The sequence below is a fragment of the Petromyzon marinus genome, unplaced genomic scaffold (assembly GCF_048934315.1).
Source record: "Petromyzon marinus isolate PM22_M1 ecotype Great Lakes invasive population unplaced genomic scaffold, UKy_Petmar_22M1.pri1.0 PM_G_Scaffold_19, whole genome shotgun sequence".
NCBI lineage: Eukaryota > Metazoa > Chordata > Hyperoartia > Petromyzontiformes > Petromyzontidae > Petromyzon > Petromyzon marinus.
In genome coordinates, this window is record NW_027422750.1 from 478,203 (window position 1) to 505,921 (window position 27,719).

Below are 27,719 nucleotides of genomic sequence, written 5' to 3' on the forward strand. Positions count from 1 at the left end.
TCACCTGCATGCCACCAGGAAGTAAACGGCCCTCCTCTCGTCCTCGGTGAGGGCCTGCACGCTCTCGTAGCCGGCCAGGACGTGACCCCCGGCCTCCATCGCCTCTCCGCTCTCCACCATCATGTACATGATGGCCATGGCCAGGTCGTACACGTGGTAGCCGAACATCATCGAGTTGAGGTCCACAATGCCGGAGACGCGGTGCCGCGGCGCTCCCTCCGCCGACTTGGGCCCCTGCTGCTGCTGCTGCTCGCTTCCCGCGGCCACCTCCTGCACCAGGATGTTGTCGTCATTGAAGTCACCGTGGATTATGCCTGCGGCGAGGGGGAAACGTCGAATTTGATTTCGTCCGTTGTCTTTTATTGTTGACCGTCCTCCCCTCGTCGCCGTCGTCATCGTTCGTGCCCGTGCCGTTTTTATTCCGGCCGCACGATTGGTGTTGCGCATGCCGCGTGTGCGGGTCTAAGAACGGCCCCCGCAGAGTCTCAGTGAATCACCGACTTCTCCTGCCTTCAAAGGCACAGTATTACAATAACCCACCAGCGTCGTACAACCCTGCACGGGGGCGAGATAGGGAGCGGTGTGTAGTGGTTTGCACACCACATCACGAGCCCTTGATTCCCGGCCATGGAGAACATCACTGATATCTGAACCAGTCCTGGGATCCTACCTACCTCCTCACCGACCAGCATGGTGAAGGTGGCAAAACAACCCCCATGACCCTACACAGCCTGGGAATGCCTTCGTCCAGATAGTGCATTGACAAAGGGCTGTACATTATTATTATGAGTATATGTGTAACAAAAACTGTTGAACACAATTTAGCATCCATTGAAAAATGATTTGGTAGAAATTACAATTATGATTTATATACAGTAGCGTCTGAATGTAATAACCCTGTCATTTGATTTCACCTGTGATCAGTGTCTGTGCGAGTGTCCCCCATTACATGCATGCCTTGTAATGCATCTGTGTATGCTGGGTAAAAGTAATCACGTGAAGCACATTGCAAAGAAAATGCTTGCCACAAATGAATCACAATACCTTGCTGATCTCGTCAAGTAGCATAAACCATCACGCGAATTCGGGTGATCCTCGCAGCGGCTTTTGGCTAACCATCGAACAAACAAAGACGGTCACCGCATCGCGCGCTTTCAGATGCACTTCTGCGGCCGTCTGAAAAGCTCTTCTTTCCGATATTAGGAAGGCACTGGAGCTATGTACTTTTAAACCTAGATTGAACACTAATTTATTTTTGAACTTATTTTTTGTGTTTAGTTTGTTGTCCTTTCCCCGCACCTCCGATTAGCACGGTTGGCTACGTACGGTGCAAAAGAAGTCCAACGTACACACGTACGCGGCACCCGTCGTGGCTTCAAGGCCTCGTCGGTGGCCTGAAGCGCCCCTCGCCCCCTGAGGCATGGAGCTACGTCCCGGGTGAAGCTGCGAGGCGAGCGTACATCTGGTAAACTTGTGCAGGTTGGGTTGGATCTCCTCGCGGAACTTGGCGATGACCTCCCTGACCAGACCCTGGTTGGGGTCGCCGTCCAGAGTGAAGAGGTAGGGCTCGAGCAGGTGGGTGTTTGACAGGTTCCAGATGAAATCGTCTCGTTGCAGGGAGTGCAGGAACGGGTGCTCAAACTATGCAGATGTTTAAAAACGAAGGTGGTAAGATGACAAAAAATGCAATACGAGATTAACATCGCATTGGCCAGTTGAGTACACATGTAAGTTAAAGGCAGCAAAACGTCAAGCTAGCAAAGGATAGTCTTCGTTTCAGAAAAGATGTTCTCCTTGACTTATTATTTTCTCTTCGGTTTTTTTCGGTAAAGTCACGTAGGTAAAACTATAAAATAAAAGAATAAATGAAAAAACAACTACATTTTTTTTCATTCTATCATTTTATAGTTTTACCTACGTGACTTTACCGAAAAAACTAAAGAGTATGAATCCTTGCAGTCACGAAAGCTAAAAATCTAGACTTATTATGCAGCTGAGGGTGGGGCTGCCCAAGTCCTGCGTGCAGCTGGCAAATGTTTGATTGGTATTTGTGAATAACAGGACACTTGAATGGATCTGAGAAGTAGTTTTGTGAGATCACCTTCTGTGGGCCATTCTCTAACCAGAGGTGATGCACAGAATGAGATGTTTTTTTCCATCTCATGACATGGCACCAATTAGCACAACTCATACAGCCCTTATCAAGGCACTGCCGTATTCAGCGTTGGTCATGTAGGGTGTTTGACCATACTTCGCCAAACTGGTCAGTGTAGGTTGGTGAAGGATAGAGGACAAGGGGGGGTGGGGGGGGGGCAGGACTGGTTCAGATATCACTTGCCACGAATGTTAGCCGTGGCCGGAAATAAAACTCAGGTGGCCGGGTTCGTAGCGCAGTGTGCGCACAACTGCGCCACCGCTCCAGCCCGACGCTTGGAATAAAATTTGGGGGGGGAAACAACAAAAATACGTTGTTCATAATAAAGGTTTTTGGGTTAGATCGCGTTTATTTATAAATGTGTCGTAACCCTCCACCACCCGACACGGCCAATCAGCAAAAAAAAGTGTCACGTTGACAAAAAGACAAATAATTCACTACTTTAGCCCACCGGTGTGTTGAAGAGTGAATCCACATTTACAGTTTGAGTACGACGTTTCGCTGGTAAATACATCCAGCATCATCGGGCAATTCGCCAGAATGGTAAAGCCCTCGCTTGCTCCCGGTTTTATATAGAGCAGCAGGGTGACGTCATAACTTAACTCATATCAGGTGCAGTGATTAGAGGCGGAGGGGAGGGGGTATTGTAATTATATAATCGATTAGTAATCAGTCATTGGTTATGATTAGTAATGAGTTGTAGATTAGTAATTCTTTAAATCAAAATGTAATGTGTATTATTTAATAATACGCTTCCAGGCCGCACTAAGCCTGTAGCTGTCAGAGCGATTAAAGTTATTCTTGTTCCTCTCAATTTCAATGGATTCTCTAATTAGTCTTTGCCAGTAATAATTAGTTTTACACACCACTGCAACATTGTCAAAATCAATTGAGTGTCCTTGTTGACAAGCATGTTCTGCCACTGCCGACAGTTGTTTGAGATAATTTAATATTTCTCTGATGTTCTTTTAGTCTTACGCTGATGTTACGTCCCGTCTGCCCAATGTAGCAGCTGCCACATAAACAATTAATCCGATATACACCTTCTGTTGATAGTTAGGTAATGCGTCTTTAGTGCAAGATACTAGTTTTTGAATTTTGTGTACTGTACCAAATCTTACTGTAATGTTTTGCTTTTGCAAAACACGGGCTAATTTGTCAGTTACTCCTGAGATATATGGAATTTTTATTGTTTTAACAATCTGGTCGCTTTCAGCAGTATTGCTTTGCGATCGTGATTTGGCATTTAGTGCTCTGTTAATTTGATCATTATTGTAGCCATTCTGTCTTAGTGCGTCTTTAACGTGTTTAATCTCTCTCACTAGACTCTCACCATCTGACACTGTTTTAGCCCGATGTATAAGCATCTTATCTGAGCTGGATGATGATGTGATTCTGCATTCAGATAGGCATCAGTGTGCATTTGATTTATGTAAACGCTGTGTTATTTTATACATCGGGCTAAAACAGTGTCAGATGGTGAGAGTCTAGTGAGAGAGATTAAACATGTTAAAGACGCACTACGACAGAATGGCTACAATAATGCTCAAATTAACAGAGCACTGAATGCCAAATCACGATCGCAAAGCAATACTGCTGAAAGCGACCAGATTGTTAAAACAATAAAAATTCCATATATCTCAGGAGTAACTGACAAATTAGCCCGTGTTTTGCAAAAGCAAAACATTACAGTAAATAAAAAAAACTAGTATCTGGGACTAAAGACGCATTACCTAAATTATCAACAGAAGGTGTATATCGGATTAATTGTTTATGTGGCAGCTGCTACATTGGACAGACGGGACGTAACATCAGCGTAAGACTAAAAGAACATCAGAGAAATATTAAATTATCTCAAACACAACTGTCGGCAGTGGCAGAACATGCTTGTCAACAAGGACACTCAATTGATTTTGACAATGTTGCAGTGGTGTGTAAAACTAATTATTACTGGCAAAGACTAATTAGAGAATCCATTGAAATTGAGAGGAACAAGAATAACTTTAATCGCTCTGGCAGCTACAGGCTTAGTGCAGCCTGGAAGCATATTATTAAATAATACACATTACATTTTGATTTAAAGAATTAATAATCTACAACTCATTACTAATCATAACCAATGACTGATTACTAATCGATTATATAATTACAATACCCCCCCCCTCCGCCTCTAATCACTGAACCTGATATGAGTTAAGTGATGACGTCACCCTGCTGCTCTATATAAAACCGGGAGCAAGCGAGGGCTTTACCATTCTGGCGAACTGCCCGATGATGCTGGATGTAATTACCAGTGAAACGTCGTACTCAAACTGTAAATGTGGATTCACTCTTCAACACACCGGTGGGCTAAAGTAGTGAATTATTTGTCTTTTTGTCAACGTGACACTTTTTTTGCTGATTGGCCGTGTCGGGTGGTGGAGGGTTACGACACATTTATAAATAAACGCGATCTAACCCAAAAACCTTTATTATGAATAATATTGGTCGCGAAAGCCTACATGTTAAACCAAAAATACGCCGCTTGAAAACCAGCCATTCGATCACTTGGAAGGACTCTCACGTTGCTAATTATGAACAGCTGCGTACGTTCCGAGCGAGTGGGCTCGTTACGTCACATTACACTTGCTTACCGAGAGAAAAGGCTCGCCGAGACTCAAGAGTTTTTTTTTTTAAGATTGTCGCAGTAAGGGGTTGGGGAAACTATCGCTCCGCATTTCCCAATGAAGTAATTTGCGAGATTTCTTTTTTGGCTTTTTACTTTGGCGAATATTCTCATATTCTTGTTTCTTTTGGTAAAGTCACGTAGAAGGGAAACAATAAAATAATAAAAATATAAAACAATAGAATTTTCACGACGTTTCGACTGCAACACAAGCAATCATCATCAGGTGTGAAAACCACAGCAATAGATTTTTTTTCAAATTTCCTTGTTGTGGTTATCACACCTGATGACGATTGCTTGTGTTGCAGTCGAAACGTCGTGAGAATTTTATTGTTTTATATTTTTTATTATTTTATTGTTTCCCTTCTACGTGGTGACTTTACCGAAAGCAACAAGAATATGAATCCCTGCAGTCTCACGTCACCTGTCAAGAGGCCCTCGTGCGCTCGTACCTGCTGCAGGGCTTGGTGGATGCTCGCTGCCAGCTTGCCCACCTGGTAGTACAGGCTGCCATCCGCCAGCACCCTGGACAGCGGCACGCCGGGCAGGTACGTGAGCAGCCGCACGTTGAACTCCTTCTCTCCTTCGCCGCAGTCTGAGAATTCACAGCAGGAGTCGCCACCGAGGTCAAGAGGTCACCACGGTTAGTGAAATCTCACCGTCACTTCCTTTTGCTGGAACATAAAAAGCTGTTCGGAAACTGATATCGGAACCTCCAAGGTCTGGCCAAAGTGTCAACTCACCACTTTGCGCCCTGTGTTCATTACCCACGTGCTATACTACACAGGGTCTCTTATGAATTGCTCTACTGATAGCCAAGGCTACTATTCTTTTTTTAGGAAATTAAGTGACAATTTGCTGCTCAGCATTAAATGGTTAATAACAATAATAAACGTGCCAAGTCCGATATATAACGCACATAAAATTCGTGTAGTCTTTAAAACGCCAATCTCTCAAGCAACTTGAATCGAGTATTTCTGTTCCCCCCCCCCCCCAAAAAATAGTAAATTGGAGTGATTTTTTTCTCATGACTTTCTTTCACGGTACTATTAACGCAGAAATTAATAACACGAACGCATTCCGAAATTCGCATTCCTATATGGCCTTGTTGTCTAAACCGCTATAGCTAAATAAAGCATTTGAGAGGAATAATACCTCGCCACACCCATGCGTAAGGCGCCAAAGTTGCAACGTGGCACGCAACCCTCGTGCCTTAGCGCACGCTGACCGGAACCGGGGGCAATTCGCCCAGGTTCGGGCCAGAATGGATACGTCAGCACACGAGTCTAGCTGAATTCCCTGGGTTCAGCTTGAGCAAATTACTTAGGAGCAGGGTGAATGGGGGCCCATCTGCATCAGGAGGCGACTTTTATCGCTCGTTCCATCACGTAAATATAAGGGTCAGCGGCTTTCCGTGATCTTCGCATTCCAAACACGGCGTTGGGCGGTGATGTCAGCTCACGCGATGAACCCCGAGCCTGGGTTTAAAGGAGCGCTGCTAGCCCAGGCATTATAATCAGAATATGTACTTTTACTGGAGGAATCCGATGAGCTATGAAGCACTTTGCTTTACAAATGTTTAGCAGCCCAGTGTTGTCCCAATTACAGCCTGTGGGCCAAGCCCGAACCACCAAAATTAATTCATTCTGGTCTACAGGACAACTATCCCGCCACGCCTTACAAGAACTAATTAAGTACATGTCTCAGTCAGCAATACTCACTTGAAATTACACACGACAACCGTCGCCCCCACGCCCGCCCCCCAACTGAAAAGTTTGACAAGACCCTCCCGATACTCAGTGAGGCTCTGCTGTGAAAACAAGTGTAACGATGATGATTACAATAATAATATTAATAGAAGTGATGCGATGCAGGAGGTCGGAGTGGGTGTGGGGGAGAGATAAGCTCTGTATCGACATGTTTGCATTTCTCTAAATCTCTCCTCTTGCGGATAGATCTTTCTCCTATCTCTTCCATATAAATATCATATTTCTGATTAAATCTCTCTCTGAATGAGTTGAATGATGACATCACCCTGCTGCTCTATTTAAGACCGGGAGCAAGTGAGGGCTTCACCATTCTGGCGAATTGCCCGATGATGCTGGATGTAATTACCAGCGAAACGTCGTATTCAAATATTGTAAATGTTGTGGATTCACTCTTCATCACACCGGTGGGCTAAAGTAGTGAACTATTTTGTCTGTTGTCAATGTGACACATTTTTTTACTGTTTGGCTGTGTCGGGTGGTGGAGGGTTATGACACATTTATAAATAACGCGATCTCACCCAAAAACCTTTATCATGAATAAATCTCTCTCATATCTCTACAATATATCGCTTGTGACATATCTTTCCCGTCTATGCTTGTTCATGTAATACATGGTTTTGGTTTGACGTGTTCCCCTTGTCAGCCAATCCGGAACTCGATGCAAAGAGTTTGACGTTTGCTTCTCAGGGTCTCGTGGGAAGATAAGCAGAAACCAAAATTACGATTTAGGTTTCGTAAGTATGTTGAAATTCTTTCGCACCATACGTACGTAGCCAACCGTGCTCATCGGAGGTGTGGGGAGGTAGAACACACTGTGCAGTTGGCGAATGGCGGCGTCGGTGAACTGTACGAACATTATATCTACCAACCTGCAGGTCAGTAGATGAGAAAACAGCAAGTGTGCTTCTGATCTCTCACCACAGATGTTATCGTCTCGTCCGTGTGGCTTTGCTGTGAGCAGTCATTCCAGTTTCATCCCACGCACCAAACATTGTTTTTTTATATACATGAAGAATTTACAAAATATCACAATGTGGACCTTGGGCCAGTACCAACAAGCAGTGCGTTACATCCACCAACCTCACAAAAACTAAAAAGTATGATCCTTTTACATCACTTATCGTCAGTGGAGTGCGACCCAGTATCATACCACCGCCTCATGCTCGGATATTGATCGTTGTCTTTGCAAGTATAAACCAATGCTGTGTTCGTATGATTACTATCAGCCTATGACTAAATCACCTGGAATGTGCCCTATCATAAGATCTGAAAGCTTAGCAGGTTGAGCCTGGATTAGGGCTTCTATGGGTGACAATCGTGCATTAAACAGGCATCACAGGCTGCTGCGTGGTGCTATGTTGTGGGGGCCAGAGTTCAGTTGCAGCAAAATCAATTGTACTGCACTGTACATCTATTAAACTTGATTTGTCGCTTTCGTGACTGCAGGAATTACTCTTTGGTTTTTTCGGTAAAGTCACGTAGAAATAAGAAATAATAAAATTACATAATAGCATACGACGTTTCGATTGCAACGCAAGCAATCATCAGGCATAGAAGAGCTAAATTTAAGAGAGAGAGAGGAAACACAGAACCGCAGATATATATACAGACACCTAAGTGGAGGGAGTTCACACACAGACACAAAGAGAGACACAACGTACGGAGCACAGAGAGATAGGGTCTCTGTGCCGAGGCCTTAGCATGTAGGGGGAGACAAAGAGAGATGGACAAGCACATCAAATAGAACAAGATTTAGTATTATGTACATCTCTTCTCCAATGTCTCTGCTCCCGGGACCCACACAGGCGCAGCTCACCGATGCTCTCGAGCGACATGATCTTCCCGCTGACGTTGTCCACCACCTCCTGCATGGGGAAGCCCATCTCCCGCAGGAACCTCATCATAGCCATCTGCACCTCGAGCATCTGCGGCCGCTGGCTGTCCCGCGTGTTGGTGACCTTGAGCACGAACTGGCGACCGTCGCGCGCCAGCACGTGGTAGTTCTGGTCGACGTAGCTCGCCAGCGGGCTCACCCCCGCCACGCTCACCCCGTAGAGGCGCTCCACCAGCTTCGCCGCGCGGGACTCGCTGATGCACGGCTTCTCGTGCTCGTGGCCATCGTCCTGCGGCGCAACTTGCATCGTCTTCAACGGACAAAACGAGGGCAATCGAAAAGTTTTTGGGTTTTGCAAGTGCACGTTGGCGTTCGCTCCATTCGTGCAGCGCGAGGCGCCTCCGATGAGCACGGTTGGCTACGTACGGTGCGAAACAAGCTCAGCGTACACACGAGGCTACACCCTGGAGGCGCTACGCTTCACGGACAGCCCACAGTAGTTGTCGCATTTACAGAGTTGTGCCGACACACGTGGCATACTACTTATTTAAATTACATCTCCGAGATCTTTAGCATCCGACTGTGAAGCAGACAGTGCGCAATATTTACAGTTCATACACCCACAGCGTTAACCGGGGCGGTCGTGGGACTCGTACCACAAACATCTGCAACGCGCTACCGCTCGGCCATGAAGTCAATCGATCGATCAGCGATCAATAAACACGTCTCTTTGCTCGCATCACATTTAATAGCAACACATTTCACCGAACAGAAAAGCACCACTTAAACATGTCAGATATAAGATTCGTAATAACAGAGAATTCTCCTTGTGTATTTCAGTGGAAATACAGCCAGTGCCTGATAAAGTAGCATTACTGTAACTGGAATTATAACAAGAACCATGGGTTTATGCAGCATTGGGGAGCTGCAGCTATGGCCCACCGAGTAAACACCTTGTCCCGTAAGCACGAAATCACGTGTTCAAATTCCACTGGATGTGTAATTGTGTGAATAATAATCAGGGCTTAATCTGTCACTGAATATTTTCCGGGTCGCTGGTGCGGAGTGGAGTGGGCAGCACAGCCCCGGTAGCCACGGCGATAGCGAAAGGTACACACTGGACGTGGTGTGCCGGGTGTCAGCAGATTTTTCAGAGTCGCTGACACAGGGCAGCCCTGGCCGAAATTATCTCCATACATATGTAAAAGGCAAAGTTGTGATTATGTGTGTCTGTTCAAAATGTTTAGCGTACTTCCCGACATGCAACAAACTTGAAATTTGCCATGTGGGTACTTTCCAGACTGTACACCACGCAAAAATTATTAAAATACACTTTTGTGTTTTTTCTGGGGGGAGGAGGGGGGGGGGGAGCTCAATAATGCATTTTTTTGCACGGCAAGTGAGCTGTCACGTGATCCACGCATGTGGAAGCGTAACGAATTAGTGTAGTGGTTAGCGCACTGCGCTACGAACCCGGCAACCCGAGTTCAATTCCCGCTCACTGCCACCACCGGTGACGATTATTTCAACCGCTTCTGGGCCTCCCCTAGATCGACTCAGCCTAAAACGAGTAATTGCTGTGGTGTGTGAACATCGCCACTGGGGACACAAAGGCGGCCGGGCGTGGTGCTGTCACCCACCCCTTCGTCTGTATATATAAAAGGGAAATTTGTGATTATGTGTGTCTGTTCGAAATGTTTAGCATACTTCCCGACATGCAACAACTTTAAATTTGCCATGTGGGTAGCTTCCAGACTGTAAACAATGCAAAAAGTATAAAATATACTCTTTGGTTCTATTGGGTAAAATCACGTAGGTGAAAATAAAATAACAAAAAATCACGACGTTTCGGCCACAACACAAGCGGCCTTCATCAGGTGAAGGGACGAGACTGTCTGGAGGACAGCGCTGGAGTGAGAGAAGCCACGCTTAGATCACGACCTTTAAGCTGTGTGAGAAGAAAAACACAAAGCGCCTTGACAAAGGAATTCGCATATAATTTAGCATTGAAATGGCTAATTGAAATAGCTGTGTCTGTGTGTGTACAGCGTGTGTCTCTCTGTGTCTGTGTCCTGTGTGTCATCTGGTCCAACACCAGTGGAGACTAGGCTCTAAGAAAAGCCGTCTCGGGTGTGGACCAATCAAATTCAAGGACAGTGCATATTATTATCAGAGTTGTCTCTTTTGTTTGCATTTTGACTCCTTGTGTTGTGGTTATTGCAAACATGATGCCTTGAATAAAGGTGTCAGTTTTTGTGCCAGTTAAAAGGGTAAAACCTATTCCTATGACTTCGCGTTATCGTGGCCTGCCGTGCGGTTGTTGGAACGCGGCACGGGGTGACGCGAGACGGTTGAAGTCTGGTCGAACCGAGTCCTCGCCCACGGGTGGCGGAACGAGTTAAATTCACGGGAACAAAAATCCCGTGCTGGTGGCGAGAGAAGAGCGGTAGGGAGGGCGACTGACCGCCAGCGAGCGACCAGAAGCGAATCGGCGATTCACCGGATCGTCAATCGCCTTCGACGCCGCTTGGCCCTCGAGCACCGTCGCTCAAGGGCCAAGCGGCGTCCATCCCGGGCACTGACGCATCCGTCCGTCTGCGTGTCCGTCCCCTCAGGTGCGAAACCTGAACCGCGCGTTCCTGCTCCTGCGTCGCCTGCTGCCGCCGGACCGCCTCCGGCCGTCGCGGGCGGCGACACTGCGCGCGACCGTTCGCTACATCGGCCTGCTGCAGGCCATGCTGGCGGAGACCGCCGCGGCACGCGGCTCCTCCCCGCGTGGCGCGTGACAGCGCGGGGAGGGAGGGGGGAGCGGCGGTCAACCCACCTCGGAATGCAGCAGTGTGTGTGTTTGGTGAAGGGCGTCCCACCGACTCGGCCAGGTGCGTACACGTAGGTGCGCGTGAGCACGATGCCAACCGTGCGCTAGTCGGAGATGTGGGAGCGGGGGGGGGGGAAGGACAAAAACAGTTCTAAGTAATATTATATTCTTAGCTCTTTCAGTAAAGTCACGTTGAAGGAAAACAATAAAATAATAAAATATATAAAACAATAATATTTTATTATTTTATTGTTTCCTTTCAACGTGACTTTACCGAAAGAGCTAAGAATATGAATTACTGCAGTCACGAAAGCTTTAAATCAGTTGTAAGTGAATTAGTTTTCAACGTCAGACGATCATTTCAAAGTGCACAGCTCCCGTGGTGAGCGTTGTGTACGCGTCACGACGCCACGTGCACACGTCACGACGCCACGTGCACACGTCACGACGCCACGTGTACACATCACGACGCCACGTGTACGCGTCACGACGCCACGTGTACACGTCATGATGCCACGTGCACACGTTGTGTACACGTCATGATGCCACGTGCACACGTTGTGTACACGTCACGATGCCATGTGCACACGCGTTGTGTACACGGAACCGCCCCCGTTACCCGCCGGGTAGGTGGCTACGAGTTTGCCGGAACGCTCGACGACCCTCGCCGCTCGTTCCCCGAGCTACTTGGCCCGTCACCCAGTGGCGTGGGCTCCGTGGCGAGACCTTTGACGCCCGCTTGTGCTGTGGCCGAAACGTCGTGATTTTTGTTTTATTTTTTTACCCGCGTGACTTTACCGAATAGAACCAAAGAGCGTGGATCCTCGCAGTCACGAAAGCTTCAAATCTAGAATTGATAGCCTCTACGGGGAGGGTTTTCACCTGTTAGAGCTTTTAACAGACAACGGGACAATAAGTCACCTGATGAAGGCCGCTTGTGTTGTGGCCGAAACGTCGTGATTTTTTATTGTTTTTACCTGCGTGACTTTACCGAATAGAACCAAAGAGTGTGTGGATCCTCGCGGTCACTAAATCTTCAAATCTAGAATTTTTTTGCTCGTCTGCTTCGGCACCGTCGCCGCGGTACGTCGGGACTCGCGAGCGCGCCACGCCGCCCCGCGGTTTGTTATTTAGGGTCGCGTTCCTTAATATTTGTTGTTTGAGTGAGCCTCGAGATTTATTGTTTTTCCCCAATCGTTGACGCGGTTTCAACACCATTCTCGAATTTGCGCGGCGCTCTGGTTTTGTGCGCGCGGGCGCGTCGAAGGATTATCGACTTATTTCCACGTCAGCTAAAGTTTCCACAGCCGCGTGATTTGCAACGTTCCGCGCGTACGAGCTTGTCGCCCCGATCGCACATTTACCGCCGAAACGCTAAAATAAACAACCGCCGGATGAACCGATGCGCGTACATCACTCACTCGTCCTCACTCACACTCCCCTCTCTCTCTCACACTCTCCCTCACTCGCTCACTCATCCACCAACATCCAACATCGGGGCCGGATTCGGGCGTGGGGGCGGGGGGCTTCAGGGGCTGCAGCCCAGGGGCCTCGTCCAGCTGAAGCGCCTCCAGAGGCGAAGTGAAAAGTGATTTCAGTTGCGCATGCTGAATTTTATTCGTCGTTAGCCTTGTAACAAAAAATATACATTTTATTTTTCTTTAACTTTGTTTTCCTTATTCTTAGCTCTTTCGGTAAAGTCACGTTGAAGGGAAACAATAAAATAATAAAATATATATAAAGTCACGTTGAAGGGAAACAATAAAATAATATATAGTCACGTTGAAGGGAAACAATAAAATAATAAATATATAAAGTCACGTTGAAGGGAAACAATAAAATAATAAAAAATATATAAAACAATAAAAAAATGTATTGTTTCCCTTCAACGTGACTTTACCGAAAGAGCTAAGAATATTAATTACTGCAGTCACGAAAGCTTTAAATAAAAATGTTTTCCTTTTGAACATTTTTATCAGGGGGCCTCACAGTACCTGTAGCCCAGGGGGCTTACACAATCTTAACCCGGCTCTGTCTCCAGTGGACTCCTATTAGTATTTGCCCTAACACGCTGTTAAGGCTGGGGGGGGCTACTGGGGGGTGTGGGTTCTGTTCTTGTAAGCGCACGGGAAGGGTGCGGGGTGCTCGCGTAGCCTTAGGAATGCGGAATTCGGTCGTGCGGGTCAAGAGGTCACGTGCGCGGGAATCGCGTGGTGAGGCGCAGCCACGTGTCTACCCCAACTGGCGATCTTCCCATCAGCATCGGGGCCCCTGACTTGTCACGGTGAACTTTCGGGGGCCCACCACAACTCTACGCACACTGCCTCCTCTCTCTCTCTCTCGCTCTGGTAGAGTTGGCTTCAGGACGACCGTAACGCCTCTCAGGACAATATATTACCGTGGAGGTGTCCTGTTGAGTTTGGCCAGGGCGGCACGGCGATAAGGGGGCGATAACCGATGAACGCAGACGGGGCGGTAAGATCACAGCTCACGGGCAGAAAAAGCTCGGTGGCTTTTTGCCACCGTAGCCACGATTGAAGGGAGGCATTCAGCCAGCAAACAACAGATCGTAGCTTTTTGGATTCGCTCTGAATTGGGCTAGGGGGTAGGTCACGTGCCAGGGGGCGAGATCCCACGGGAAGGGTCGAGAAAGCCCAGGAGGCGTTCTCGACGGTGGTCGTGGCCGAGGGCGGGGCCTTAGCCACGGGCCAGGAGCCGGTAAACCGGGCTCCCCACCAGGGACCGGGGCTCTGCGTTGACTCTCGTCATCTGAAGATCGACGATCTACGTTCGGGAGAAGCAGTCACCAACACGCGGACGAGGACCCAGGCCAGGGTGTGGATTTTGTTTCCAGGTCCTTCCGGATTTCCCCTTCCACATTTGAGAAACGTGAGTTTGAGTATTTGGCAACTGCTGTAAATGTCCACGTGATGATGATGATAAATCTAACTGGTAGAGCTCTAATTTGTAATGGCCAGGTCAGGGCCGTTCTGAGAGAGCTACGCAGCATCTCAATGGGGGGCCTTACCCGGTAAAAATAAAACGTGGTTTAGTTTCTTGTTCGAGTCTCGTGCACGACTTGCAAAACGGTGTCGCGAACAACATCACGTGTCCTCCTGCTAAGAGGAGTTCCAGCCCAGTTGAGTGTTGAACCTGGCACCTTTATTATCACCACCATCACCATCGCCACCACCACTACAATGTCTCCAGCAAACAAAACAGCCGCCAAGTGCCCTCACTCTGAGGGCAGGCAGGCAGGGAGAGAGGAGGAGGCCACGACAGACCACGTGACCCACAACCAACCCTGGGACACGGGAGCGACGTCAAACAGAACCGCGACGCGGGGGGGGGGGAAGGGCGAGTCGAACGGACGACGCTTTCCTGTCGACGCTCGCATCGTTCCGGGAACGATGCGAGCGCCACCCCCCCCACGATTTACAGCTTGAAAATCAAGTCGGGGGGGGGGGGGAAATTACTTTTAATCAACGTGAGGATAATAACAAAAACAATACCACACTCCAGTGGCGGACTTGCAAACGCTGCACACACAAACACAAAGATTCCCCGTGCCGCGTACAGCCTCACTAGGCTGCTGGGGGCTCGGTGTCAGTAGCCAGTGCACCAATGAAGGCCGGGAGAGAACCATCGGCAGGGCTTGTCACCGTCAGCCTCCTCCTCCCCTTACACCTCCACCACCTCCACCACCTCCTCCACCTCCACCACCTCCACCACCTCCTCCACCTCCACGTGCAGCTACATCATCTCCACGGTGTCGCTGCCGTCTCCGCCGTCACCGGCCAGCACGTTGCTCCCGTAGCCGCTGGAGGGAGCGGAGAAAGTAGGCGAGGGTGATACGTACGTACCTAGCGTGAGAGTGATAAGAAGTACTAACCTAGCGTGAGAGTGATACGTATGTACCTAGCGTGAGAGTGATACGTACGTACCTAGCGTGAGAGTGATAAGTACTAACCTAGCGTGAGAGTGATACGTATGTACCTAGCGTGAGAGTGATACGTACGTACCTAGCGTGAGAGTGATATGTACTAACCTAGCGTGAGAGTGATACGTACGTACCTAGCGTGAGAGTGATATGTACTAACCTAGCGTGAGAGTGATACGTACGTACCTAGCGTGAGAGTGATATGTACTAACCTAGCGTGAGAATGATACGTACTAACCTAGCGTGAGACTGATACGTAAGTACCTAGCGTGAGAGTGATATGTACTAACCTAGCGTGAGAATGATACATGCTAACCTAGCGTGAGAGTGATACGTACGTACCTAGCGTGAGAATGATACGTACTAACCTAGCGTGAGAATGATACGTACTAACTTAGCGTGAGGGTGATACGCACTAACCTAGGGTGAGGGTGATACGTACTAACCTAGCGTGAGAGTGATACGTACTAACCTAGCGTGAGAGTGATACGTACGTACCTAGCGTGAGAATGATACGTACTTACCTAGCGCGTGAGTGTGTACGTACGTACCTAGCGCGTGAGAATGATACATACTAACCTAGCGTGAGAATGATACGTACGCACCTAGCGTGAGGGTGATACGTACAAACCTAGCGTGAGAGTGATACGTACGTACCTAGCGTGAGAGTGATACGTACGTACCTAGCGTGAGAGTGATACGTACTAACCTAGCGTGAGAGTGATACGTACGTACCTAGTGTGAGAGTGATATTTACGTACCTAGCGTGAGAGTGATACGTACTAACCTAGTGTGAGAGTGATACGTACTAACCTAGCGTGAGAGTGATACGTACTAACCTAGCGTGAGAGTGATACGTACGTACCTAGCGCGTGAGAGTGATACGTACTAACCTAGCGTGAGAGTGATACGTACTAACCTAGCGTGAGAGTGATACGTACTTACCTAGCGTGAGAATGATACGTGCTAACCTAGCGTGAGAGTGATACGTACGTACCTAGCGCGTGAGAGTGATACGTACGTACCTAGCGTGAGAGTGATACGTACTAACCTAGCGTGAGAGTGATAGGTACTAACCTAGCGTGAGAGTGATACGTACTAACCTAGTGTGAGAGTGATAGGTACTATCCTAGTGTGAGAGTGATACGTACTAACTTAGCATGAGAGTGATACATACGTACCTAGCGCGTGAGAGTGATACGTACTAACCTAGCGTGAGAGTGATACGTACTAACCTAGCGTGAGAGTGATACGTACTTACCTAGCGTGAGAATGATATGTGCTAACCTAGCGTGAGAGTGATACATACGTACCTAGCGCGTGAGCGTGTACATAGTAACGTAGCGTGAGAGTGACACGTACGTACCTAGCGTGAGAGTGATACGTACGTACCTAGCGTGAGAATGATACATACTAACCTAGCGTGAGAATGATACGCACTAACCTAGCGTGAGAGTGATACGTACTAACCTAGCGTGAGAATGATACGCACTAACCTAGCGTGAGGGTGATACGTACTAACCTAGCGTAAGAGTGATAGGTACTAACCTAGCGTGAGAATGATACGTACTAACCTAGTGTGAGGGTGATACGTACTAACCTAGCGTGAGAATGATATGTACGCACCTAGCGTGAGAATGATACGTGCTAACCTAGCGTGAGAGTGATACGTGCTAACCTAGCGTGAGAGTGATACGTGCTAACCTAGCGTAAGAGTGATACGTGCTAACCTAGCGTGAGGGTGATACGTACTAACCTAGCGTGAGAGTGATACGCACTAACCTAGTGTGAGGGTGATACGTACTAACCTAGCGCGAGAGTGATACGTACGTACCTAGCGTGAGAGTGATACGTACTAACCTAGCGTGAGAATGATACATGCTAACCTAGCGTGAGAGTGATACGTACTTACCTAGCGTGAGAATGATACGTGCTAACCTAGCGTGAGAGTGATACGTACGTACCTAGTGTGAGAGTGATACGTACTAACCTAGCGTGAGAGTGATACGTACTAACCTAGCGTGAGAATGATATGTGCTAACCTAGCGTGAGAGTGATACGTGCTAACCTAGCGTGAGAGTGATACGTACGTACCTAGCGTGAGAGTGATACGTACTAACCTAGCGTGAGAGTGATACGTACTAACCTAGCGTGAGAGTGATACGTACTAACCTAGCGCGAGAGTGATACGTACTAACCTAGCGTGAGAGTGATACGTACTTACCTAGCGTGAGAGTGATACGTACTTACCTAGCGTGAGAATGATACGTACTAACCTAGCGTGAGAGTGATACGTACGTACCTAGCGCGTGAGCGTGTACGTACGGAGCGCTGTGTCGCGTCGCCCCGCGTGGTGTGGCGACCACTTGGGGAGTGGCTTTCATCCGGCGGTGTCAACCGGGGGGGGGGGGGGGGGGGGGGGGGGGGGGGGTGGGACGAGGTCTTAAAATTCAGATTGTTTCTGTTCCACCACGGTGGCGGCAGCTGTGTTGGCGGTGGCTACCTGCAATCAGAGACGGTATCCTTCTCGGGGACCAGGCTCGGGGCGTTTCCTCCTCGCTCGTCTGCTGGGGAACGAGAAAAATCTACGCGGAACGTTGCGACAAATGGAACACGCGAACACGAACACAAACACATGCGCCGCCGTTGGCACGTGCAAAGTAGAGCAACGGTTAACAAATCTATAACAAGTATATAGATACAAACACCAATACCTTGTTTGTGTATCTTACCGGGTAAGCCCCCCACTGTGCTACTACGTGACTTGTTTAGTAGAAGCTACGCCGGCTATCACAAGTGACAGCTGAACTCAGTGGCTTATTGTCGTCGTCGTCATCGTCGTCGTTATCATCGTTGACGACATCATCATCGTCGTCGTCATCATCATCGTCATCGTTGTCATCATCGTCGTCATTGTCGTCATCATCACCGTCGTCATCATCGTCATCATCGTCATCATCGTCGTCATCATCGTCATTTTCCTCGTCGTCATCGTCATCGTCATCGTCGTCATCATCGTCATCGTCATCATCGTCGTCATCGGGTGGCAAATAAAGAGCAGCAGCCAAATGGCTCTGAACGCGTAAACGCAGGAAGTGTCAGGGTCGGGATAGAACCCATGACCTCCTGCGTACCAGGCGAGGTAGTTAACATCTCATAGCCACCGTGATGATGATGATGAGGGAGACACCGCAAACTCCAAATATATAGGTGTCAGGGGCGGGGATGTAACCCACGGACTCCTGTCGTCAACATCTCAGCCATTGTGATGATGATCATGAGAGACACCGCAAACTTTAAATAAACAGCGGCAGCAGCAGGCGTCGTCAGAGTCTGGATCCAACCCACGACCTCCCAAGCACGAAGCGAGGCAGTCAACATCTCCGTAGCCACCGCAACGCCACCGCCGCTCACCGGGACGCTTGCCGGCGCTCCCTCTGCCCCACACGGTGCACATCAGGAAGGGGAGGATCGCCAGCACCGTTATGACCGACAGGAAGCTGATGGAGGCGCTGCTACTGCCGCTGGAGGGGAGCGTCGCCTTGTCTCCCGTAGACACCCCGGACGAGGGTGGGAAGGAGCGGGAGGTGGTAGTGGTGGTGGTGGCTACGAGATTGGGGAGGCACGGGGAGATACGGGGAGACACGGGTAGAAATGGGGAGACGTAGAGACACGGGGAAACAGAGAGAAAAAGTGAGACAGATACAGACAGCGAGACACAGACAGACAAACACAGACAGATTGCATAGCTGAGCGGTGTTGTTGGATGAAGTTCGTGAGGAGGAGGATTTGGTCTTCATCAATTCTGTGTCTGTCTGTGTCTATGTCTTTGTGTATCTGTGTCTGTCTATGGCTTTTATGACCTCCTGTCACAGGTGCTAGCAAAAGTGGCCACTCGGGATAGAGTCATCCCGTTGGGCGACTTCAATGCGCGAGGCACCTGGTCTGGAGTGATTGGAAGGCGTGGGCCAGATCAGCTCAATAACAACGGCAGGAGGCCGCTAGATTTTTGTGCAGCCCATGGGCTTGTAATTACCAACACGCTGTTCCGGCATCGGCGCATCCGCACAACATCACGGATGGATGCCGAGTCCAAGCAAGAACCATCTGCCGGACAACGTAGTGGATGCAACAGCGGATGTGAGCCCGTGCCCTTGAGACCAGAACCTGCCGTGGAGCCGATCTGGACAATGACCATCGGCTAGTCATCTGTAAGATGTGCCTGCCATTCTTCCACTCCGGCGGTGGGTGTACACCCAGGAGCCCATTCCAACCTAAAGTGGCCTGGTCTCAGCCGTGCACCCCAAGGGACGGACACTAAAATGGTTGATGGGCGTGCAGTCCACGACCCCTTGCGGAGCTCCGCGGTGGGAACTTTGGGCGGCACGCGGGGGGGGGGAAGGGGGGGCACTCAAGCAAAGGGCGACTGCTAAAAATGCAGACGGGGAAAATTAACCAGATGGAGACGAAAATGATTTCACGGCCCAAGTTGGCGTGGGTGTTCATCCCAGAGCCGCGTCAATTATCATTTGGCATGACACGAGAGAGAGGAGCGGTGCAGCAAGCCGACAGGGAAGGACTCGGGCCAGACGTGACCGTTAGCTGCGAAGACGCCAAGATCAGGAGGGAAAACACTCGGGAGCCACGTCGGAGCATCGGCGCGGCCGGCACGGCTACGGCGCGGCCGGCACGGCTACGGTGCGGCCGGCCGGGAACACGGCGCCCCCCCCCCTGACGTACCATCGTCGCGCGTGCGAGCCTGGACGGGCGGCGACGAGGGCCCCGGGCTGGCCCCCGTGTAGGCCCGCACCGTCACCTCGTAGGGGGCCCACCTGGTCAGCCCGTGCAGCGCCACGCTCCTCCGGTACGCGGGCTGACGCGGCGTCCGGCGCCAGCCGCCCCCCCGGCTCGGCCGCCTTCCCGAGCCGTCCCCTTCCTCGTCCCCTTGGTGGTGGTCCCCTTGGTCGTAGTCCCCTTGGTGGTCCCCTTGGTGGTCCCCTTGGTCATCGTCATCCCCTTGGTCATCGTCCCCTTCTTCTTCGTCGTCGTCGTCGTCCCCATCCCCCGAGCCGTCGTCTGCGTCTGCTGCGTGCGCCACGCCTTGGCTGGGCAGCTCCCTGTAGGCCACCGTGTACCCCGTGACGCCGCCGCCGCCGCCGTCTTGCTGGCCGTGAGCGGGTGGCGGCTCCCAGCTGACCAGCAGGCTGCTGGAGTTGAGGGCCACGCACGTGATGTTCTGTGGGGGCGCGGAGGGGGCTGTGGGTCGGGTTGGGATTGCGGTGGAGGTGACGGAGTGGGGGGGTGGGGGGGTCACCGTGAGTCGTGGTAATTGAGAGAAACATCAGAAACCACCGGAACTTGTGAAAACGATGAGAATGACCCAGGGGGTGAAAAATTCAAGTTAGTCAATGGCTGACCCCCCAGACCTGCAAGTTAGTCAATGACTAACTTTAATGACCTCAATGACTAACTTCAATGACTAACAATGACTAACTTGCAGGTCTGGGGGGGAGGGTGGTGCTCAACTTTGTTGTTGTTGTTAAGGAGACGCCTTGAATTAGTGACTGCGAACATTCAATTAGCACCGCGATTGGACTCCCCACGACCTAACAAAGAGCAAAACCGGGAGCTTTACAATTCCAACGATGTGAAAACAAAAACACATTAACACCACCGTAGGCGTGGTGAACAACAACAACAACAACCAACAACAAAATACAACTCTCGTTAGGGACGTTAATAAATTAGTGGTGAAAAAAGCTCCTTGAAAGCTCAATGAAAATTCCAAGTAAAATTCCATCATCATTAAAACCTTCCGGTTATCTGTGAAGTACCGTGAATGACACAAAATACATTCAGCTGGCAGGGTAGCCGTGACATCCACATCCCTCTAACAGTCCCACAGAGGCCGTGTGCCCTGCAGTTAACTACACAGACACAATCAACAATCAACAGGGCACGTCACCACACAATAATAATTGGGTCCTGTAACAATGACAATGGATCTCTCTCCCCTCCCCCCACACACACCACATCCTCCCCACACACACATCCCCCCACACACACACATCCTCCCCCCACACACACACACATCCCCTCCCCCCACACACACACACATCCCCTCCCCACACACACACACGTCCCCTCCCCCCACACACACACACATCCCCCCCACACACACACATCCCCTCCCCACACACACATCCCCTCCCCACACACACATCCCCTCCCCCCACACACACACACACACATCCCCCACACACACACACATCCTCCCCACACACACACACATCCCCTCCCCACACACACACGCATCCCCCCACACACACATCCCCCCACACACACACACACATCCCCCACACACACACACCCCCACACACATCCCATCCCCCACACACACACACATCCCCACACACACACACATCCCCTCCCCACACACACCCCCCCACACACACACACATCCCCCACACACACACACCCCCACACACACACACATCCCCCCCACACCCCCACAGACGAATCATTGACACACATCGATTACCAATCAACGCATTGACACACATCGATTACCAATCAACGCATTGACACACATCGATCACCAATCAACGCACTGACACACATCGATTACCAATCAACGCACTGACACACATCGATTACCAATCAACGCACTGACACACATCGATTACCAATCAACACATTGACACACATCGATTACCAATCAACGCACTGACACACATCGATTACCAATCAACGCATTGACACACATCGATTACCAATCAACGCACTGACACACATCGATTACCAATCAACGCATTGACACACATCGATTACCAATCAACGCATTGACACACATCGATTACCAATCAACGCACTGACACACATCGATTACCAATCAACGCACTGACACACATCGATTACCAATCAACGCACTGACACACATCGATTACCAATCAACGCATTGACACACATCGATTACCAATCAACGCACTGACACACATCGATTACCAATCAACGCACTGGCACACATCGATTACCAATCAACGCATTGACACACATCGATTACCAATCAACGCATTGACACACATCGATTACCAATCAACGCATTGACACACATCGATCACCAATCAACGCACTGACACACATCGATTACCAATCAACGCACTGACACACATTGATTACCAATCAACGCACTGACACACATCGATTACCAATCAACACATTGACACACATCGATTACCAATCAATGCACTGACACACATCGATTACCAATCAACGCATTGACACACATCGATTACCAATCAACGCACTGACACACATCGATTACCAATCAACGCATTGACACACATCGATTACCAATCAACGCATTGACACACATCGATTACCAATCAACGCACTGACACACATCGATTACCAATCAACGCATTGACACACATCGATTACCAATCAACGCACTGACACACATCGATTACCAATCAACGCACTGACACACATCGATTACCAATCAACACATTGACACACATCGATTACCAATCAACGCACTGACACACATCGATTACCAATCAACGCACTGACACACATCGATTACCAATCAACGCATTGACACACATCGATTACCAATCAACGCACTGACACACATCGATTACCAATCAACGCACTAACACACATCGATTGCCAATCAACGCATTGACACACATCGATTACCAATCAACGCACTGACACACATCGATTACCAATCAACGCACTGACACACATCGATTACCAATCAACGCACTGACACACATCGATTACCAATCAACACATTGACACACATCGATTACCAATCAACGCACTGACACACATCGATTACCAATCAACGCACTGACACACATCGATTACCAATCAACGCACTGACACACATCGATTACCAATCAACGCACTGACACACATCGATTACCAATCAACGCATTGACACACATCGATTACCAATCAACGCACTGACACACATCGATTACCAATCAACGCATTGACACACATCGATTACCAATCAACGCATTGACACACATCGATTACCAATCAACGCACTGACACACATCGATTACCAATCAACGCATTGACACACATCGATTACCAATCAACGCACTGACACACATCGATTACCAATCAACGCACTGACACACATCGATTACCAATCAACGCACTGACACACATCGATTACCAATCAACACATTGACACACATCGATTACCAATCAACGCACTGACACACATCGATTACCAATCAACGCACTGACACACATCGATTACCAATCAACGCATTGACACACATCGATTACCAATCAACGCACTGACACACATCGATTACCAATCAACGCATTGACACACATCGATTACCAATCAACGCACTGACACACATCGATTACCAATCAACGCACTGACACACATCGATTACCAATCAACGCATTGACACACATCGATTACCAATCAACGCACTGACACACATCGATTACCAATCAACGCATTGACACACATCGATTACCAATCAACGCACTGACACACATCGATTACCAATCAACACATTGACACACATCGATTACCAATCAACGCACTGACACACATCGATTACCAATCAACGCACTGACACACATCGATTACCAATCAACGCATTGACACACATCGATTACCAATCAACGCACTGACACACATCGATTACCAATCAACGCATTGACACACATCGATTACCAATCAACGCACTGACACACATCGATTACCAATCAACGCACTGACACACATCGATTACCAATCAACGCATTGACACACATCGATTACCAATCAACGCACTGACACACATCGATTACCAATCAACGCATTGACACACATCGATTACCAATCAACGCACTGACACACATCGATTACCAATCAACGCATTGACACACATCGATTACCAATCAACGCACTGGCACACATCGATTACCAATCAACGCACTGACACACATCGATTACCAATCAACGCACTGACACACATCGATTACCAATCAACGCACTAACACACATCGATTACCAATCAACGCACTGACACACATCGATTACCAATCAACGCACTGACACACATCGATTACCAATCAACGCACTGACACACATCGATTAGCAATCAACGCACTGACACACATCGATTACCAATCAACACATTGACACACATCGATTACCAATCAACGCACTGACACACATCGATTACCAATCAACACATTGACACACATCGATTACCAATCAACGCACTGACACACATCGATTACCAATCAACGCACTGACACACATCGATTACCAATCAATGCATTGACACACATCGATTACCAATCAACGCAGACACACATCGATTACCAATCAACGCATTGACACACATCGATTACCAATCAACGCATTGACACACATCGATTACCAATCAACGCACTGACACACATCGATTACCAATCAACACACTGACACACATCGATTACCAATCAACGCATTGACAAGCATCGATTACCAATCAACGCATTGGCAAGCATCGATTACCAATCAACGCATTGACAAGCATCGATTACCAATCAACGCATTGACACACATCGATTACCAATCAACGCATTGACAAGCATCGATTACCAATCAACGCATTGACGCCCCTCCCCCACCCATAACACAACTTGATGAGCTAACGAGTAACTCTGTGTGTGACGCCACTTTGTGATCCTATGTGGTAAGAGTTTTATTATACTTGGTTCTTTCGGTTAAGTCACCACGTAGAAGGGAAATAATAAAATAATAAAAACATAATAGGCGAGAATTTTGTTTTATTGTTTTATTATTTTATTGTTTCCCTTCTACGTGGTGACTTTACCGAAACAACCGAGAAGATGAATCCTTGCACAGTCACGAAAGCTTTAAGTCTAAATGTTATTTTATAATTGCTTATGCCTCAAAACGTTGCTGTTGTGACGAGGACTTCACGTGAAGGGATGACACAAATAGACACCGCCTTTCCTTATTGTGAGAATACATAAATTACAAAAATATCACTCACCTCCTCCTGCTGCTGTTGCTCCTGCTGCTGCTCCTGCTGCTGCTGCTGTACCCGTGGCGTCGGTCTCTACACCGGCACAGGCGACGAGACCGACACAGCACGCGACACAGAGCCCCACGGGCACCAACAACGACGACGATCCCCGCAGCTCCGCCATCATCGTCCTCGTCAAATCCTCCTCCTCAGTGAGCCTCGCCACGAGGCCTCGCTCTGTCTCCTCGTTGCCTGTCACGTGGCTCGCTAGCAGACACGGGGAGGGGGGGGTGAGGTGGGGGAGTGACGTGTGTGTGGGGGGGAGGGTGACAGGGCGTGGCTAACAGCCTTGGGAGGGTGGGGTGGGGGCTGACGTGTGTGTGGGGGAGGGTGACGGGGCGTGGCTAACAAGGCTTGGGGAGGAGGGTGTGGAGGGGAGAGTGACGTGTGTGGGGGGGAGGGTGATGGGGCGTGGCTAACAAGGCTAGGGGAGGGGGGTGACGTGTGTGGGGGAGGGTGATGGGGCGTGGCTAACAGCCTTGGGGAGGAGGGTGTGGGGGGGGAGTGACGTGGTGGGGGGGGTGATGGGGCGTGGCTAACAGGCTTGGGGAGGGGGGGGATAGGTCATAGTTCAGTTATTTGGTATAGCCCTGTGAGCCATTCGGCTCTTGAATCGGGTGCAACCGCAACAAAAAAAAACTAAAACATGAACAAGAAAACATCTTGAAGTGACTTTGTGTGACTGTGCAAACAGAAAATCCAGGGAAAAACAGCAAAATATTCCACAAAAAGCACCGTACACCAACGCTGTGTGCACATAGCATGCGACATTTCAATTGCAACACAAGCAATCATCATCAGGTACAAATGCAAGAGAAAACAAACCTAGTTAACTTAGAAATGTAATGCAATACAACACAGAGAGTCGGCCAACATAACAGTCAACACCCCACCTGGTTGATCACGTTCTTCCAAAGGTTGCTCAATTTGAAAGAGAGACACACAGACAGAGACAGATATAACACAGAGACACACAGAGAGAGATACACACATACAGTGAGGGAAAAAAGTATTTGATCCCCAGCTGATTTTGTACGTTTGCCCACTGACAAAGAAATGATCAGTCTATAATGTTAACGGTAGGTTTATTTGAACAGTGAGAGACAGAATAACAAGGCCGTAGCCATGGAGTCAAGATTGGGGGAGACCAAATCTACCAGGGGGTCTGGGGTCCCCCCCCAGAAAGAAAAAATCTAAATTTTAAAACTAATTTCCTGACATTTCCTAAAATATTGAAAAATTTCGCTAACACATGGGATGGAATTTGTATTATTTGATACAATAATGTATATTGTATTGTATTACATTGCTCTGTGTTGTTTCTTTTTTAACTTTTCTTGTTTCATAGTATGTAATGGCAGAGATTAGGGATTCATAAAGTACAACGCAATCATATAAACACAAATCTACGCATTGTTATATGAAGACAAGTCCTGGTTTTGTGGCCAAGGTTTAGCGAAATTGTTGTTTTTATTAACATAGCATAGCAATTATTATTAAAAAAAATATTTTTATAGCAATATATTGGGGGGACATTTTGAGCATATTTGATTATTGTGGGGGGATATGTCCCCCACCAATATATATTATAATTATTATAACATATTATATATTATAATTACGGCCTTGTGTCAATGAGAGATTTGGAACTTTGGTGACTGCAGGAAATAATAATAACACGAGGACACGCAGAGAGAGAGAGAGAAAGCACACTTATATTCTTGGTTCTTTCGGTAAAGTCACCACCACGTAGAAGGGAAACAATAATATAATAAAAATATAAAACAATAAAATTCTCACGACGTTTCGACTGCAACACAAGAAGCAATCATCATCAGGTGTGAAAACCACAGCGTGAAAACCACAGCAAGAAAATGTTCTTGCTGATGGTTTTTCACACCTGACGATGATTGCTTGTGTTGCAGTCGAAACGTCGTGATAATTTTATTGTTTTATATTTTTATTATTTTCTACGTGGTGGTGACTTTACCGAAAGAACCAAGAACATGAATCCCTGCAGTCAAGAAAGCTTTAAATCAAAAGCTCACTTAATCAAAGAAACTGAGTAAAACTTGGAAATGTAATGCAATGCAACACAGAGAGTCGATCAACACACAATAAACGCATAGCCTGGTAGATTACTTTCTTACAAAGATTGCTCAACTAAGCGAGATAATTGAAGCAAACGCGATCAGGCGAGGGCAGGAGGCAAGGCCCCGCGTGGCTAGGCCCCGCGTTGTAAAGTTCCAACCTGGACACCGATTCCCATGCTCGCTGCTACTCAACTGACATCCCTACGAGAGAGCGAGGCTCTACCTTGGTAAACAACAACAACAACCACCACCACAACGACCACCACCACCACAACGATGATAATTTCTCACCTCGGATTTCAGTGCAAGCGTGCACACGGCAGCTTCCTGTTACCTCGCTACAGCAGGAAGTAGTATGACGTCACTTCCCTCCCACGAGCG

The 27,719-nt window shown here is 48.5% G+C and overlaps 2 protein-coding genes across 11 annotated transcripts; both read right to left on the reverse strand.

Moving 5' to 3' along the window:
• Positions 1–14,917, reverse strand: LOC142912122 (hydroxylysine kinase-like). The gene is made up of 6 exons (XM_076060440.1): positions 14,827–14,917; positions 11,248–11,345; positions 8,406–8,733; positions 5,273–5,415; positions 1,461–1,641; positions 1–314 (listed from the first exon to the last, which is right to left on the reverse strand). Exons 1-6 carry the CDS (start codon positions 14,885–14,887, stop codon positions 1–3), a joined length of 1,125 nt encoding a protein of 374 aa, XP_075916555.1. The 5' UTR covers positions 14,888–14,917.
• Positions 14,382–27,719, reverse strand: LOC142912089 (uncharacterized). Of its 10 annotated transcripts, none has more exons than XM_076060396.1 (7): positions 27,630–27,719; positions 25,213–25,452; positions 19,922–20,437; positions 18,663–18,787; positions 17,685–17,745; positions 17,507–17,558; positions 14,382–15,061 (listed from the first exon to the last, which is right to left on the reverse strand). In XM_076060396.1, the coding sequence occupies exons 2-7, from the start codon at positions 25,370–25,372 to the stop codon at positions 14,995–14,997; spliced, it is 981 nt and encodes a 326-aa protein (XP_075916511.1). In that variant the 5' UTR covers positions 25,373–25,452; positions 27,630–27,719; the 3' UTR covers positions 14,382–14,994. The 10 variants fall into 10 exon arrangements, with proteins under 10 accessions (XP_075916511.1, XP_075916509.1, XP_075916505.1 ...); XM_076060394.1 differs by having other exon boundaries at positions 17,484–17,558; XM_076060390.1 differs by having other exon boundaries at positions 17,484–17,558; positions 18,596–18,787.